The sequence below is a fragment of the Phyllostomus hastatus genome, unplaced genomic scaffold (genome assembly GCF_019186645.2).
Source record: "Phyllostomus hastatus isolate PE091 unplaced genomic scaffold, TTU_PhHast_1.1 phas_contig_98, whole genome shotgun sequence".
Taxonomy (NCBI): domain Eukaryota; kingdom Metazoa; phylum Chordata; class Mammalia; order Chiroptera; family Phyllostomidae; genus Phyllostomus; species Phyllostomus hastatus.
Genome location: NW_025333999.1, coordinates 2,418,817 through 2,436,277, shown reverse-complemented (window position 1 = coordinate 2,436,277; position 17,461 = coordinate 2,418,817). Strand labels below are relative to the sequence as shown.

Here is a 17,461-nt window from a genome sequence, read left to right as displayed (position 1 = left end):
TTTCCATATATCTGTTGGCCATTTGTATGTCTTCTTGGGAGAAGTATCTGTTCAGGTCCTCTGCCCATTTTTTACTGGATTGTTCCTTTCTTTGTTACGGAATTGTGTTTTTATTTAATTTATTTTTTAAATTATCTTAATGTTGTTCAAGTATAGTTGTCTGCATTTACCCCTACCACTCTCCCAGAAACCCAGTCATCCCTGAATCCCTCCCCTGATTCCAACCCCTGCCCACTGTTGGTTTTGTCCATGTGTCCTTTGTAGTTGTTTATGAAAACCCTTGTGGAATTGTAAGAGTTCTTTATATTTTTTGGATATTAAGCACTTATCAAAGGTGTTGTTTGAAAATACCTTCTCCTACTCAGTAAGCTGCCATTGGATATCCACCTGAAAATTTTGAAAACATTTATTTGCAAAGATATATGCATCCCTATGTCTATTGCAGCATTACTCTTGGTGGACAAGACATGGAAACAACTTAAGTGTCCTTTGATAGATGGTTGAATAAAGATGTGGTACTTACATACAATGGAACACTACTCAGCCACAACGAAAGATGAAGTACTGTCTTTGGGACAACATAGAAGGAGCTGGGGAATAGCATACTAAGCAAAATAATTCACACAGAAAAAGTCAAGAACCATATGATTTCATTCATATGCAGAGTACAAAATTGAAAGCAACGAATGACCAAATAAGACAAACAAACAAACAAAAATTCACAGACACACAGGCAACAGTATGGTGGTGACCAGAAAGGGGGGGATGGGAAGAGGGAGTGAGGGTAAAGGTGGCCAAATATAGGGTGATGGAGGAGATTTGACTTTGGTGGAAAACAAACAATGCAGTATACAGATGATGTATTAGAGAACTGTGCACTTGAAACCTATATAATATTATTAACCAATGTCACCACAGTAAATTTAATTTTTAAAAGATTTTAAACTTTTACATGTGTGTTTATAGCAACACCTTTCATAGTAGTTACAAATGGAAAAAATTCAAATGTCTATCAACTGATGGATAAATTTTAAAAATGTGGAATATCTATATAATGGGACATTATTTACAAACAACACCAGCAACAAAAACAACAAAGAATGATGTCATGATACTGGATAAAACATGATGAACATTGAACACATCATGCTAAGTGAAAGAATCCCATCACAAAGATAATATGTATTATTTCAATTATGGGAAATATCCAGGATAGGGAGGTCCATGTAGATTACAGGTTCAGGGCTTGGAGGAGTGGGTAGCAGGAAGGGGGAGTGCATGATATTGTGTATGAGATTTCTTTTGGGGAGCTGAAAATGTTGTGAAAGTTGATCGTGGTATCGACTGCACAACTCTGTGATTATTGTCAATACCATGATTTGTACTCTTTAAAGGAGTAAATTTTAAGGTGTTTGAAATATATTTCAAAAATGAGTAAAGCCATTAAAACTAACCTTAAAAGCTGAAAATAAAAGAGTGAAACTCTGGAGCCAGACACTCTGGATTTGAATACCAGCTCTGCTATTTACAAGCTGTCCACTTTTGGTCATTTACTTAATGTCAACATGTCTCAATTTACTTATCTTTAAATGGGTCCATTGCAGTGTCTACTTTACAGTACTGTGAGAGGACGAATCGTGCTAACTAATATAATAACAGCTAGAAAAATGACTGGCACAGAGTATGCACCATGCAAATCTCAACTGTAATACAATTTATTGTTTATATTATTTAAATCAGCCCTATTCCCCAAATATAAAATCAGAACCTCCTATAGTGTTTAGATAAAGAGGAAAATTACATTGTTTATAATAATGTCCAAAGCACTTTTTTAAATTATACCTTTGTAGGGGTTAGGATCAAGGGTGGGAAGAGGGGATGACTGGGGTGGGGGGAGTGGTGGGAGGAAAATGGAGACAACTGTACTTGAACAACAATAAAAAATGTGAAAAAATGAAAATAAATTAAAAATAAATTATACCTTTGTTATTTCAAGAAGAGGTTTAAAGACATTCCCCTTAATCATTATAAAACATGACCCAAGATTACCACTTGTTGTCTCCAGTAATATGATCTGGCATAATCAAATACTACACTGGTTTTATAAAGGCCAGAGACATGGTGAAGAAGATAAAGAAGTCAGAATTTGCCCTTACCGGGCAGCTGTTCCATAAAGGTGAGGCCTGGATGCTGCAGAAATGGCCACAATGACAGCCGGGACTCCATAGCCCACAGGGAACATGAACTTCTTCATGAACCTGCTCACATTGGAGTAGTTGACCACAGTGAGGTTGCGTGCAGTGAGGAAGAGGTGCAGGCCCTCCAGCAGCATCCAGGTGAAGGAGGCCAGGTAGAGGTAGTGTAAGGCACCTGCGATGATGGCACACAGCACCTGGGGAAGCAGTCAGAGTCACCAGGTGGGATTGTCAGGGTGGAATATGGTCCCAGCACCTGTCCTATGCCTTGCCATTGGGAAGATCTCTGTTGTATATAAAGGAATAGTCAAAGAGGATGTGTTTGCTAGTTGGGTCAGTCAGTGTGAAATTGGCTACTCACCCCTCTTAACCTTCCCAGAACCCAAGGACATTTTATTAAGGGGTTAGAGATGGAGCCCTGAACTCCACATTCTATGACAGGTCACAGGGTCCTTTGGGACAGCATCAGTACCCTGAGCTCCGTTCTGTCGATGGCAGTGAGGAAGAGCAGGTGGGCCAGGAAGAGGCAGATGCAGAGCTGAAGGTGGAGGGAGGTGCTGGTGTTCTGGATGGCTTTGCACAGCAGGAAGGTGAGGGCCGCCAGGAAGAGGCACAGCAGAGAGAGGCTCAGCCCCACATAGGTGATCACAGCCAGGGCGACATCCTCCTCCTGAGACCCAGCAAAGAAGAGATCTCAGTCACACTGTCCTGTTCTGGGGCAATAAAACTTCAACCATTTACCCTTCCCTTCCCTTCCCTTCCCTTCCCTTCCCTTCCCTTCCCTTCCCTTCCCTTCCCTTCCCTTCCCTTCCCTTCCCTTCCCTTCCCTTCCCTTCCCTTCCCTTCCCTTCCCTTCCCTTCCCTTCCCTTCCCTTCCCTTCCCTTCCCTTCCCTTTCCTTTCTTTTTCTTTCTTTTTCTTTCTTTCTTTCTTTTTTTTTATTTCTTTTCTTGAGGCAGAGGGAGTGGGGGCAGAGAGCGTACAGCAATGTTAGGAATGGGGGCAGAACCAGGTAAAATAGTGATATTTATGGATACTGTTAGAATTTTCTGGAGTTCTGAACTGATTAATTCAGACTGGAAAAAACAAAATATGGAAGAGTCCTCTCTCAAGACCAAGCCCTGGAATTCACAGGGTTCATTTTCCTCTAGACTTCTGGGCATTGACTAAGCTGTAGGTGATCATGTAGGGTCATGGGGGCACACAGCTTCAGGTTACTGTGTGACCAAGTCTGTGCCTGGAGACTCGATGTCCAGGGATCAACTCCCCACCCCAGACTCACTCACCTCATCCCTGCAACACTTCTTCCTTACTGTGATGTCCTTGGTTAAAGAAGGGAAAGGACTATGCTCTGATGCCTTTGGTTTTCAAGATTAAAACTTTCCTGCCTATTGTTTCAAGTCATCTTAAAGCCATGAGGAATATTAAAAAAAATTAATTTTGGTGTAAGTAGGTGATAAAAAGAGGGAGGGAGGGAGAGAAAAACAAATGTAAAACTGATAGAGAAAACAGAGGTAAAATGTTTAAACTTGGCACATCTGGATATAGAGTGGTATGGTATTATTTGCACTATTTCTATTGTTGCAACAAATCTGTAAGATTCAAATTGTTTACAAATAAATAGCAAGCCCTCCAGGTGATTTTGATGCATACTAGGTTTGAGAATCTTTGGTGTAACAAGATAAAACCAATTCCTCTGCCACATAAAGAGCTCCCAGATCCATAAGAAACTTATCAACAGGCCAATAGAAAAGTGGACCAAGAAATGAATGACCTCTTTCCAGACACACACAACAAAAGGCTCTTAAATGAGGTTCTGTTCCATTCATAATAAAAAAGACACAAAAATTCTCCTAGATATTCTATTTAACTCTCAGATACATAAAAGATCTAAAACCTTGACAATGCCCTTGTGCTAAGGGTCTGAGGAATCACACACCTTCGTGTAATGCTGGTGGGAGTGTTCTCATATGTGACCTCTGTATGTTGACCATGGAAACATCTACCCACATATGGATATGACTTTGACCCAGTGTACCTCTTAACTAGACACTTGAACAGGAAAACAATGAAGTGCGTGTGAATTGTGACAATGTTATCTGTATGAGGAAATGATCATGAAATAACATGCCCACTCTGAGAAGAACTGATATGTCATTTAGGGCACATTCATGAACCGGAATGCACTGTCAGTAAAAATAATGGTGTGTCACTTTGTAGACTGGAATAATCTCTTAGGTGTCATAAATAAAAACACAAAACACAACAATGAAAAATGCCACTATGTGAGTAAAAAAAAAACAGGGACAAAAAACAGTCACTTGTATTTTTTATATGTATAAAACAATCATTAAAACATGTAAGAGAAACTAACAACTCTTTCTGAGGCAAGAGGAAGTAGGTGCCTGGGGTTAGGAGTGAGGCAGACAATCTTCAAAGTTTCTCTTTTATTCTGTTTGAGTTTGAAACACACATATTTTAAGTCTTCAGTAAAATAGAGTAAAAACACCCTCTTCAACAAGTGCTGCTGGGAGAGCAGGACAGGCACATGTAAAAAAGTGAAAAGAGACCACCAACTTACACCATACACCAAAAATAAACTCAAGGTGGATAAAAGACTTAAATATAAGTTGTGACACAATAAAAGTCCTGGAGGAAAACATAGGCAGGAAAATGTCAGATATCCCACACAGCAATATCTTCACTGATAATATCTCCCTGGGCAAGGGATGTAAAAGATAGAATAAACAAAGGGGACTACATCAAATTAAAAAGCTTCTCCACAGCTAAAGGAAATATCAGCAAAATGAAGGGGAACCATCTGCATGAAAAGACATATCTGCCAATGATACCTCAGACAAAGGTTTGATCTCCAAAATACATAAAGAAGTCACACAACTCAACACCAGAAGATAAGCAACCCATTTAAAAATGGAAAAATGACCTCAAGAATCACTTCTCCAAAGAAGACATACAGAGGGCACAGGGACATGTGAAAGGATGCTCAGCATCACTAGCCATCAGAGAGATGCGAATTAAAACCACACGGAGATATCACCTCACACCATTCAGAATGGCCATCATTAACTAATCAAGAAACAGCAAGTGCTGGCTAGGTTGTGGGGAAAAGGGAACCCTAGTGCACTGTTGGTGGGAATGCAGACTGGTGCAGCCACTGTGGAAAACTGTATGGAATTTTCTCAGAAAGCTAAAGATGGAACTGGGTTTGATCCAGTGATCCCACTGCAGGGATTATACCCTAAGGAACCTGAAACACCAATTCAAAGAGCCTGTGTACCCCATTGTTCATAGCAGCACAATTTACAATAGCCAAGTGCTGGAAACAACCAGTGAGCTTAGAGGACTCCAAGCCTCAGATAAGATTGCAGTTATTTTGGCCTTGTTAGACCCTGAGAGGCAAACTCAACTACCCCATGGCAGATTGCTGACCCGAAGAAACTGCAAAATAACAAACTTGTGTGTGTTTAGGGTGCTGCATGTGTGGGAATTTACTACACAACAATAGACATTGAACAAAGCCCCTTCCCAAGGCTCTCACCTGCATGTCATACTGGGCCATGAGGACGGCAAAGCTGCTGAGGTGCGTGCACAGGCAGGTGGTGCTGGTGTCTCCAGTGCCCACCATCCTGCAGCCTTTGGTGGCCCAGTGACCACTTCCATTCTGGCCATGCTCCCAGAAGACACAGAGCACCTGCTGCCTTGGTCCAGGGGTCACTGACTGTAGGAACAGGGCCCAGGTGTGAGCTGTGGTTCTGGTGCCCAGAAATGCTGACCCAGATCTCGCTTGTGAAGGGCTTTCCTGGGGAGATGATGTACCCATGGGGGCACACTTTGAATTCCAAGACTGTGCACAAAACTCAGGCCTCTTCTGCACCCACAGCCCCATCCCACAGGACTCACATGCTGGAAGACAAAGGTGACTGGGGAGCTGAGGTGAAAGGGCTACTTTGCATTGACAACTCTTTACTGAGCACCTACTGTGTGTGTCAGCCAGGGGCGTGGCACAGAACAAAGCAGACACAAGTCCCTGCCTTTGTGGAGCTGATGTGCTGCTCATGGGGAGACAGGCAGTACATAGTAAACCTAATAGATAAGTAAACTAGGTAGTGTGGTAGAAGGTGATCAGTGCTATTGGAGAAAAAAGAAAAGAAAAGAAAAAGGAGTGGGAATGGAGCAAGGTGGGGCATGATTGATTACAGATTGTAATTTTAAATAAGGAATTCAGGGAGAGCCTAAAAGAGAAGGTGGCGTTAGAACAAAGACTAGAAACAGGTAAAGGGCTGAGTCACGTGATGGAAAGCTGTCCAAGTCAGAGAGCACAGTAAGTGCAAAGGCCCTGGGGTACATGAAGGAAGCGGCAGAATGGGTGGAGGTGGGGAAATAGAGACGGCAGAGGGCCCATCATGACATGGTCCATAGGGTGAATACGGGGCTGATCCCCTCTACCCACCCAAGGACTCACAGGGTGGGAGAAGGAGAAGTTGACAGGGGAGCCTAGTTTCTCCATGTTCTTGTTGCTCAGAAAGATCGTGTTAACAGCAGAGAGGAGCCTGGGCTGGCCACCACCAACAGGACCTCCATGTGCGCTTTCCAGCTGGGCTTTCTTCTCAGGGTCCAGCTCCAGTGAAGCATTGGCCAGCAATCTCTGCATGTTGCGGCTGGAGAATAAGCCTGCCAGGGTGGGGCCTGGGGGACAGACAGGCTGGCTGCCTCTCCTGCCCTCCCACCTCCCTCCTAAGAACTATACATTAGGCATTTCCAATTGTTACATGTTTGGAACCTCACCCCTAGCCACACCCAGCTCTTTCTTCCCCCTCCCTGGCGTCCCCTCTGGCTCCCTGCTGTTACCCGGCTCCCCAGTGCCAACTGCCTCAGCCCAGTTCAGCTGCATCCGTGCATGGCTCTGGCCCAGGGTGATGGTTCCATTCCCTTGCTCCTGGATCACCAGGGACACCTCTGAAGGGAGAGGGGCAGTGACTGGGGGCTCCAGTTGCAGGGTAGGACCCAGCACTGGGGTGGGGGCTGGAAGAGGCCTCACCTGTGTCCCAAGGGGAACAGTAGGTGAAGGAGGGTTCACCTATGGACTTGGTCAGGGTCCTCAGGACTTCTTCCAGGTACAACAGCAGGTAGGTGGCCACACGGTGCCGGTCAGGCAGGGTCAGGGCCTCCAGGTCCCCAGGGACTTCCAGTAGCTCATCCAATGCCTTGATAACATACTGGAGAGGAAGGGTTATAGCTGCTGGGTCACTGTACCACAGGAACCTCCCAAAGGACCTGATCTCACTCTCTCACTCAGGACACACCAGGGAACCACCCAGGGTGCCTGGGAACAGGCACAGTGGAATCATCGAGACACAGCAGTAGCCAGAAAACAAGTAGGGGGAGGAGTGGATGCCTCTGAGCACCTGAAACAATGGCTCTGAACGTTGATCAGTCCCTGACGTTCTGCCAGGGACTGTTCTCAGTCTGCGCTGTCCAGGACGGTCACAGTGACCCACGTGTGGTGCCACGTTGAAGTGGTAATATTTTGGATCTATTGGGTTAATGCAAGCTTCACATTAATTTCACTTGTTTACTTGTACTGTTTTTTAATAAAGCTACTGGGAAATTTAAACTGACATAAGGGGCTCATATATTTCTGTGGGGCTAAGTGCATATGCTAAAACTGACATCTAATGCTAACTGTGTGCAGGCAGGAATCTTTGAGCCCTCTCTTAGTTCACTTAACCCTTCACAACTGCTACATGAAGTAGGAGACTGAGCCCCATGCATGGGGAGTCACTTGCCTGAGGTCACAGCAGAAAGTCGGGGGAGGTGGAATTAGAACCTTTGTGGCTCAGCTCTGGAGGCAAAATTCTCCCTTGCTCCATTCTGTAGCCATTAGATCCCCCTTGAGTGTGAGTGTGCATGTGAGGGCCCTGCTCCAGCCACTGGGGGACCCAGGAATCAGGGAGTGTGTGTACGTCTGTGTTTGTGTGATGGGGATATCCATGGGGTGTATATGCTGTACACACAGCCACACATGTTTCTCTGATCAGATGCGCTTGTTTGACCGGCCTCCACTCACCTGGAAGCATCCCCAGCCAGCCCCTCACTGTCCTGATGTCCCGCCAGGTCCAGCCCTTACCTTGATGGTGTCCTGGGTTGAGGCGGGCATGAAGTATCTGCCAAGATCCTGGACTTCTTTAGAGAAGCGGGACAGACTCTGGGAGAGAGGAAAGGAGGGGTCAGAGAGCCTCACCCGTTGTGGGGGAGCAGCATGGGATTGGGGGAAACAGTCCCTGCTGGAGTCACTCACCTGGCTTTTGATTCCAGGGGGAGGGATCCAAGTGGGGAAGGAGATCTCTGCAGGGCACAGAACAGAGGCTCATGAGGTGAGAGACTGTTTGTGTGTATTGGAGGTGGGGTCAAGGGTCAGGCCAGGTACCTTCACACTGGGTAGTCCTTTGTTTATGTAGGAATCCGGGTTTGGGCACCAAGCCTGGGAGGCAGTGGCACACGTATGAGCCCAGAGTGTTGATGCAGAAGGTGGAGTTGTGACACTGATACTCCCTGGAGCTGCACTCATCCACATCTGGGGACATGAAGAAGGGGTCAGGCCCTGCCTGTCCCAGCCAGATCAGGCCCCTCTCCTCTCCATGTCCCGTCCCTTCCCCCTATGAGTTCCCCTTATGCCCACCCCTTGTCTGGAGGTGATGATACCTGGTGATTGCAGGTCCTTGAGTGGTGGACACAGGGACTATGGGAAGTGTGCAGAGGCCTGACACGTAGCAGGTGAGCCCCACAACAGATTACAGATGTCAGGTATCAAAATACCTTCATCCCAGTTATTGATTAGCTGCTGCCTGGATCCCCCCTGGAGCCTTCCCCTGGATAAACCAGCTCCTTCCTCAGGACCCCCTAGGCTTTCTCCCACTTAGTCTCAAAGGAACTAATTCAGGGACAGCAGCGCATGACCAGCATTCATTCTGCTAGGATCCTGTGGGTACCACTGAGTATGTGATCAGACTGTGTCACTTGTGGCCTTTGGAGTGTGTGTGGGATCTGAATTCTGAACCTTCACAGACAGTGTTGTCTAGGCCACTGGGGGGACCCAGGAATCGGCTTCCAGCCAGGGTGGCAGTGGCACAATTAGCACCTGGGACATTGAGGCAGTGCGTGGAGTTGTGGCAGGGGTTTTGCCCAGAGGTACATTCATCCACATCTGAGGACAAAGCCAGAGCATCAGACCCTCCCTCCACTCACTGCACTCTCTTCTCACTGCCCGGCACTAAGGTCCTCACCGCTAGTACACAGGCCACCACCTGGTGACCTTCAACTTCACCCTCTAAGCACAATATGGTGGCCTCCCTGAAAGGTGGACACAGCAGGGACCATAGTCTCCAGTGTATAGGTGGCAAAAGCAGGAGGGAAACTGAGTTTGTGGCTGGACTTCCTGACCAAAGACTCCTGCCTGCTCCCTCCTGGGCCCCCGGCCCCTGTTCCCTTTCTAGGAACAGGAAGTGATACCTCCCTCAGCTTGTATGTGACACATGAGAAAGGGGAAGTGTCAGGGGGTGCTCACAGGGGCTCCACACAAAACCCCCAGCACATAAGGCCTTGCCACCTCCCTGCTCTGTGGCAGGACTGTCCAGGGAGACAATTCCTTGGGCAGGGCCTATTATGCAGCAATTTAAAAAAGAATAAAATCTTGCCATTTGCAAGAGCATGGAAAGACCCAGAAGGTATTAGGCGAAATGAAATAAGTCAGAGAAAGACAAATACCATATGGTTTCACTTATATGTGGAATCTAAAAAACAAAACAGCAAACAAACAAAAAGGAAAGAAAAGCAGGTTCATAGGAACCAAGACCACATGGATGGTTGCCAGAGGGCAGGGGGAGGGGAGTGGGTGGAAATGTGAAGAGGAACATAGTCAATGTTGTGTGAGGAGTTTGCACCGGGACTGATGGTTCCTAGACTTAATGTGGTGGGCACACTGTAAGGTATATAAATGTGGTGGGCACACTCTAAGGTATATAAATGTGGTGGGAAGTGGGGCTGGTGTGCAGTGATTCAGCATGGAGCAGTGATGGCACCTCTTCTGATTTTTTCTGAAGGCATCCCCTGGACTGGCAGAAAGTCGTGAGAATTCACCTGTGAGCAAGGCCAGTGGTGGTCAAGGGCTGGGTGACTAGAAGGGAAAGCCAGTGCTGAAGTCCAAGGGGTGACAGCTGAGTCTGTTACCTGGTTTGTTGGGTTCCCACCGGGACACAGACCAGGGAAGCTGAGTGTGACTGCCAATGGTCTGTCTGCCAATGGTCTGGGCCCCCATGGTGACTGGGTTGACCACCTCAGGAGAGGGCCCAGCCTGAGACAGTGCTCCCCTATGATGCCCTCCCTTGTCATCTGGTCCAGATGGGGACTTCTTTGTTCATACAACAATCTGAGCTTAGAGCAGGGGTTGACATCACCCTGCCCACCACCAACACAAGATCCTTCTGGGTCCCAGTCACCTCACCTGCACTTGGGTCTCTGAATTGAAACTGTTGGGGAGTGTCAGGGTGGGTGGGGGCCTTGCTCAGGGGAATGGATGGGGGCTGAGCAGACATAGTGCCAGGAGGCATCTTCTCAGGTGGGGTTGTTGGTGAGGGGCACAGCTGGCCCAGCACAGTAGGTCTGCCTTTGAATCTCCCTTCCTTTCATGATGCTGGGTGTAATTCCAGGGCCCATCAAGGCCCATCAAGGACTGGGTGGGAGGGGGGTTATAAGAGATCTCCAGGTATGACTGAGTCCATGTGGGATCCAGTCAGGGCAAGGGGTCTCATCCTGCCAGTCACTGACCATGGTGAAGAAGATGGATGTTGCGCTGGAACCCAAGGTGCTGTGAACTCATGAAGTCTCTTAATACCACAACCCCTCTTGTTTCATAAAAAATAAGATTCCAGGTTGGCAGGAGGGACATTCTGAACATCTGGAAGTGGCACTCTGTGGAGGGTTCTGAGCCTTGGGGGTTCAGAGAGGGTGGATGACCAGGAAGGTGCCCAGGATGGCGCTCTAATGACTGAAGAAAGTGGGGCAACTGACTCCCAAACTGCAGGGACACAGAGATGGAGGATGCAGGGTTTCTGACCTTGACACGTGTTCTGACTCTCAAGACTGAAATTCATTGCTCCAGAAACAAGCCTGTATCCCGGGGCACACATGCAGTAGTAGCTCCCCTCCGTGTTCCGGCACTCTGCCAGTTTTCCACAGGAAACTGGCGAGGGTGGTCTGCACTCATCAATGTCTGAAACAAAACAGAACAAAGGGTCACCTCCCAACAGTGTGAGTTCCTATAGGACAGAGGTCCTGGCACCCAGCCAGACACTGTCATGGGGACTAGACAGAACACAGGTCCAGGGTGGCACTCCTGGGGCTGGGGCTGGGGCTGGGCTGGGCTGGGCTGGGCAGAGCCAGCTGCTGCAGAGCCCACTGACCTCTCTGCCCATGTCTGCTGTCTGGCTGCTCTGAGGACACCTAGACTCAGTAACTCTGCTGTTGCCTGAAGGGGCTGCATCCTGCTTTCCAGGGCTTGAGGAGTCGACAGAGGCACTGACTCAGGCTACAAATCCTCCCTGTGATACTGTTTACACCACTGGGCTCTGGGGAGTGACCTCCAGTCAGGTTGGGTGAGTCAGTGAAGGCCACCCTCAGGGCTGAGGTCATGGAATGGGTCAGGACTGAGGGCTGTCCATGGTGACACCATCATTCACACCTGAAGATAGAGCCAGGTGTGTAGCCCCTGCCTATTGAGGTCTCCACCTCCCATCACTCAGAGTGGCTCAGAGTGGCACCTGACTCTCCTCCTCAGGTCCTCCCCCAGCTCCTTTTGCAGATGCCCCAGGATGCCTCAGGGGGGAGTCTCCACCTCTGGAGGAAGTTCCCCTTTATCAGAGCCCAGCACAGATGTGAAATGAGGAAGCAGCCTGCAGTTGCTCACAGCTGAGTCAGTGCAGTGTTTTCTGGCATCTTACCTCCCTGTTCTCTAAACATGAGAGAGAGAGAGACTCCAATGACCAAGATCTACTTTGAGTAGCTCAGAGATCCACCGAGCAGGGGCTAGATACTCACTGTGGGCCAAAAACAATGTTTTATTAAGAAAAACATATACAAGAATGATTCAAAATGCAGGGATAGTACCCTGGTTGGTGTGCCTCTGTGGAATGAGTGCTGGCCTGCAAACCAAATGGTCACAGGTTGGATTCCCAGTCAGGGCACATGCCTGGGTTATGGATCAGGTCCCCAGTTGGGGGACAAGCTAGAGGCCACTGATCGATGTATCTCTCACACATTGATGTTTCTCTCCCTTTCTTTCTCCCTCCCTTCCCCTCTCTCAAGAAATAAACAAATAAATTCTTTTAAAAAAATATGCAGGGGGCAAAATGGTAGGTCATATACATTCCAATCAGGTGACCAAAGACTTTAGAGGCTGAAAGGACTCACAGTGTCATGAGTCAGGCAGCTGGTCTCCCCCAGATCCACCTTTCTTCTCCACACCTGTGGATTTCCCTTCTAAGTTCCCAAACCCAGGCTGTGACTTTCGACACCCAATACAGGACAGGAGGCACTCATGTTCATTCCCCACTTGGGCATTGGGACTTCTCCACTCTGTTCTCAGGTGGTGACAATGGCTACAGACCTGTCTTCAAGTTTGATGGCACGAGGTGAAGTTGAATGGGGGGGAGTTGGAAATGAGGTGTGCACAACAAGTAGATGTGACAGTGGAAAATTCCCCAAGCTGACAAGTGTGCTTCCAGCTAGGAACTGAGATCCAGTTATAGTAGCAGTGGGATCTCCTCCATGTCACCCAGACTACAAGTCTCCAAGAGACACACACATGCGAATGCACAAAGGAACCTAGGAATGCCTCCAGGGTCATGGATGGGCCAGGCACTGGTCACAGCAACATCGTTATATTTTCTCTGATAAAATCTGCTTTTCTCCAAATATTAATATAATAAGACATATATATATATAATATATATAATAAGACATGACACTTAGAAAATAAAATAAATGTTAAAGAAGGAAACAAAAAAAATAATTTAAAAAAAAAGGAAACAAAAAACTCACCCATAAGTCCACTACACAGAAAACTAAAAATTTTAGAGGTATTTTTTCTTTTCAAACATATTAAGGGTGTTTTTTATTACCAATAAATAGTAAAAACAGGAGACATAATTTCATTCATGTCAGAGAGCCGGTCAGTCAGTGGCAAAGCTAGACTTTGAACCCACATCACCCGGCTCCACTGTGTAAGGTCTCAGCACGCTCCTACTGATCATGAAATTTTATTGCCCTCTCCCCTCCTCCTTCCCTGTCCTGCCGTGTCTCAGGCTTGACGAGGTGTTCCTGTGCTGCTCTCAAGGATGAGGTCTCTGGATGCCCCACAACCACCCCCCACAATCTCTGTATGCCCTCCACTCCCCCAAGTCTCTGTACCATCACAAGTCTCCGTGGGGTCAGTGATGATGTTGGCAGATGAAGAGTTGAATCCTGGAAGGCACCGACAGGTGGTGGCGTTGACACATGTGGAGTGTCGGGGGCACCAGGGAGCACAGGCCAAGGAGGCAGAGGCTGTGGAGATGGAGACAACAGTCAGAGGACTCAAGAAATAAAGGCAGCCAGCTGGGGTCCAAGAGGAGAGGAGAGGAAGGAAGGAAGAGATGGCTGTTATTAGAAGAGGAACAACTAAGAAAACTCTGGACATTTAGGGAGAAAAATAGCTTTTCTCGCTTTCAGAAGACTTTTCTGAGCCTCACTTGCAGAATAAGCCTCCTTTCCTTCACTGGTGGTGAGAGGCCCCAGACCCCAGCACGACTCCCCCATCTTACATCACTAATGGGGGGGTGGCTGGGCAGACTCACCTCCAAGGGCCTTGTCTGCAGGTCTTAATGTCAACAGCAGCAGCACTGAGAGTCCTGGGGCAGAAAAAACAGACAGGAGAGTTTCAATCCCATTCCACATGGTCATTGCCCCCCTTAGCAGGTGGCTCTGGCCCTGCAGCCCACAGCTGCCAGCATATCCCCCCAGGCTCCTGTACTTCACTGACAACTGAGACTCTGTCTTTCCCCTCCATCTCCTGGGACCCCCTGAGAAATCAGTCACCAACAGACACAGTCCTCATGGAACCCCAGGTGGCACAGGTAAGAACATACACACAGCTGCTGACAGGGACACATCTTGAACACCCCAACCTCTCCCAATGGAGGAGTTACATCTTAAAGGAGAAAGTCTTCAGACTGGTGTCCCTTTGCTCAGACCCAGGTTCTTCTTCTCTGTCAATGGCACAAATATGGGGATTTCTCTTCAATGATCATTTCCCCTGATTAAGGCACCCTTTGAAGGCATACAAGAAGAGTGTCAATTTCAGAGTTGGAGAGCCCAAAGTGTGAGCCCTAGCTCACAATATCAATGGGGATTAGAGCTCTGGAATAGGCAGAAGGGAGCTGATGAGAGGTGAGAAATGAGAACTAAGGCCCCTGCAGGTAGAGCCACTATCCCCTGGGTGAGGGGGGATAGCTACAGCACTGTGGCTTCCATGCCTCCTTCCAGATGAGCTCCTGGCTCCCCTGTCATGCACTGAGAGCTCAGCCTTTGCCCTTTATACCCTGAGAAATGGGGCACAGAGCAGGCTTTATGGTATGAAAATTACTACAGTGCCAAGGATACAACCTACTGTAAAGGCAATAACCAGTCTACCTGGCAGCCCATGCATGGGAGCCATGAACCCTAAGAGCATCTTTCCTGATCTCTGTGTCCCCTATACAGGGTCTTTCTTCTCAGGAGAAGGCAAAGATGAATTCCTCCTCCAGGCTGCACTGCCAGTTCAACACTCTGTAAGGTGACAGAGGACACCGGTGGAGAAGAAATTTGGAGTCACACGTGTCCAAGACTGCAACCCAAACTCCCACCTGGTGGCTGTGAGACTTCAGAAATGCCACCTAGTCTTTGAACCACAATTTCCCAATGCTAAATGGGTACAGTGGTCATTATAATAGGATGGGCATTATTATGATTGCACATTATTAGTGAAGACTAATAATGGGCTAGCACAGTGCCTGGCTCACAATAAACATTCCACAGAAGTCAGCTAAGGGAAAGAGTAAAGAAGAAAATGAAGAGTAGAGTTCTTCCTGTTCCTGCTTTTCCTTCCTGTTCCTACTTTACCTTACTGTTACCTGAAACACACCTGTGTCCAGGTCAGACCCAAGGTCAGGCATAATGACATGCTCTCTTTGGTTCTGCCAGGGGTCAGAATCCAGACTTCTGTTTTTCCCTCCTTGCCCACAAAATGCTCCTCTTCTCTGACAGCTCACTGCAGATGTGATGAGAGCCAGGCTCCAGGGCCAGACTGCCTAACCCAAAATCCAGCAGGGAGCCACCCCTTGGGAAAGTTGTCTAGGCATTCCTTGCCTCTGATGCCCCATCAACTATGCTTCTTCCATTTTCTAACATGTGGCACCTAAAGAAAAATGAAATGCTGTCCCATGTGTAGGAATGAAGTCATTTTTTCTGAGTATATTATACGAGTATATGCACACCTAAGTGTTAATATCTTCAAGAAACAGCCTGTTTTCCATTTTCTTTTAACTTTTTTATCCTTACCCAAAGACATGTTTTCATTGCTTTTCGATTGAGAGCAAGAGAGAGAGAAACACCAGTGCGAGAGGGAAGCATTGATTGGTCGCCTCCCGTACGTGCCTAGACCGGGGATGGAACTCACAACCTAGGTATGTGCCCTGACCTGGAATTGAACCCACAACCTTTCAGTTATGGGGTGACACTCAAAACAACTGAGCCACACCAGCCATGGCTTGTTTTCCATTTATTTTAAATACCCACTGCATTTGGTACAATGAACCCTCCAAAATGCTCCCAGCTTTTTTTAAAAAATCATGTTCCACAAATCACATAAGAAATATGGATGTTTTCATTGAAATGTTAATCAAAATTAAGATGACCTGGATAATATCAGTTTTTACTCTATCACTTTTATTATCCTTCAAATTATTCCATGACACACACAGATTCCATAGACTAAATGACAATATTTTCTTTAGCAAATTAGAGTTTTTCAGAAAGTTTGAGTATGTACACTTCTGAAAAAATAAAGTTGTGTTACAGTTAATTTTATATGTCAATTTGGCTAGGTCACAATGCCCAGATGTTTGGTCAAATCTTAGTCTATATGGTGTTGTGAAGGTGTTTCTTACATGAGATTGACATTTAAATCAGTAGACTTTGAGTAAAGCAGATGACCCTCCACAATCCAGGTGGGCCTCATCCAATCAGTTGAAGATCTTAAGAGAAAAAAAAAAAAGACTGACCTCCACAAGAAAAAAGGGGGAATTCTACCTCCAAACTGCCTTGGAACTTGAGATGCAATATGAAGTCTTCCCTGGGTTTCCAGCCTGTCAGCCTGCCCTGCATAGTTTGCACTTCCTAATCTCCACTATTTCAGAAACCCATTTCTCAATATAATAGGTACAGTAAGCCCTCACTTAATATTAGTGATAGCTTCTTGTAAATGTGGCAAAATGACATGCACCCGACCATTTTCACCAAAGGCTAATCACTCTAAACAAGAGTTAGCTTCCTAGAGCCATCTCATCAATGTTATAATGAAATGACGTTGAACAAAATGATGTTATTCCAGGACCTGCCATATATTCTGTTTCTTTAGCAAATGTAGTGGTAAAATGAGAAACCTCTGTTAAGGCCCCAAGTTCACCCTAGGAATTAGTTTCACTAATTTTCCCTTTCAATATTTAGTATAATTGAGTTAATATCATTAAAATTTCTTCCCTGTTTCCCTTTATAGAGGTAGTAGGAAAACCAGAAATAAATCAAAGAACAGAGAAAATTCTCAAACTGGAAATAGAGTTCTGAGATAGCAATTCTTATGATTATGGTCATTATTACGGTATAACCATTGTTATAATTGTACCTACCTGGCAGCAATCTTAGACATCCTATTCTCATGGTGCAGACACCAGCAAGCTCAGCCACAGAGTGCCTCTGACCTTGGTCTGTGTGTTAAAAGGGCTTCCTGTTTTAAGTGTGACCAATGTCTTCGATTATCTGATTTAGGAAACAGCTAATCTAGATGATTCTTCCCCATTTTGTCCACTAACTTCTTTAAAACTCACAATTCTATTTCTTAACTATTTGCATGGCATTACTCATATTCTCATGGAAACCTCCTTGAGGGTGGTTGTTACA

The 17,461-nt window shown here is 46.5% G+C and overlaps 1 protein-coding gene across 2 annotated transcripts in view; it reads right to left on the bottom strand.

Moving 5' to 3' along the window:
- The window catches only part of LOC123828258 (adhesion G protein-coupled receptor E2-like), a 30,006-nt gene extending 12,757 nt beyond the window's left edge, over nucleotides 1–17,249 (bottom strand). Inside the window, exons 1-13 of one of the 2 annotated variants that reach the window (XM_045853063.1) lie at nucleotides 17,191–17,249; nucleotides 14,104–14,157; nucleotides 13,679–13,813; nucleotides 11,328–11,483; nucleotides 8,643–8,789; nucleotides 8,514–8,560; nucleotides 8,343–8,420; nucleotides 7,254–7,431; nucleotides 7,064–7,171; nucleotides 6,678–6,901; nucleotides 5,754–6,014; nucleotides 2,668–2,865; nucleotides 2,157–2,392 (exon numbers count right to left, since the gene is read on the bottom strand). In XM_045853063.1, coding sequence (XP_045709019.1) covers nucleotides 2,157–2,392; nucleotides 2,668–2,865; nucleotides 5,754–6,014; nucleotides 6,678–6,901; nucleotides 7,064–7,171; nucleotides 7,254–7,431; nucleotides 8,343–8,420; nucleotides 8,514–8,560; nucleotides 8,643–8,789; nucleotides 11,328–11,483; nucleotides 13,679–13,813; nucleotides 14,104–14,157; nucleotides 17,191–17,221 — 1,853 coding nt within the window. In that variant the 5' untranslated portion in view covers nucleotides 17,222–17,249. The remainder of the gene's footprint in view (nucleotides 1–2,156; nucleotides 2,393–2,667; nucleotides 2,866–5,753; nucleotides 6,015–6,677; nucleotides 6,902–7,063; nucleotides 7,172–7,253; nucleotides 7,432–8,342; nucleotides 8,421–8,513; nucleotides 8,561–8,642; nucleotides 8,790–11,327; nucleotides 11,484–13,678; nucleotides 13,814–14,103; nucleotides 14,158–17,190) is intronic. The other variant, XM_045853064.1, reaches the window with a different exon arrangement.
- Between the last annotated feature and the right edge of the window lie 212 nt (nucleotides 17,250–17,461).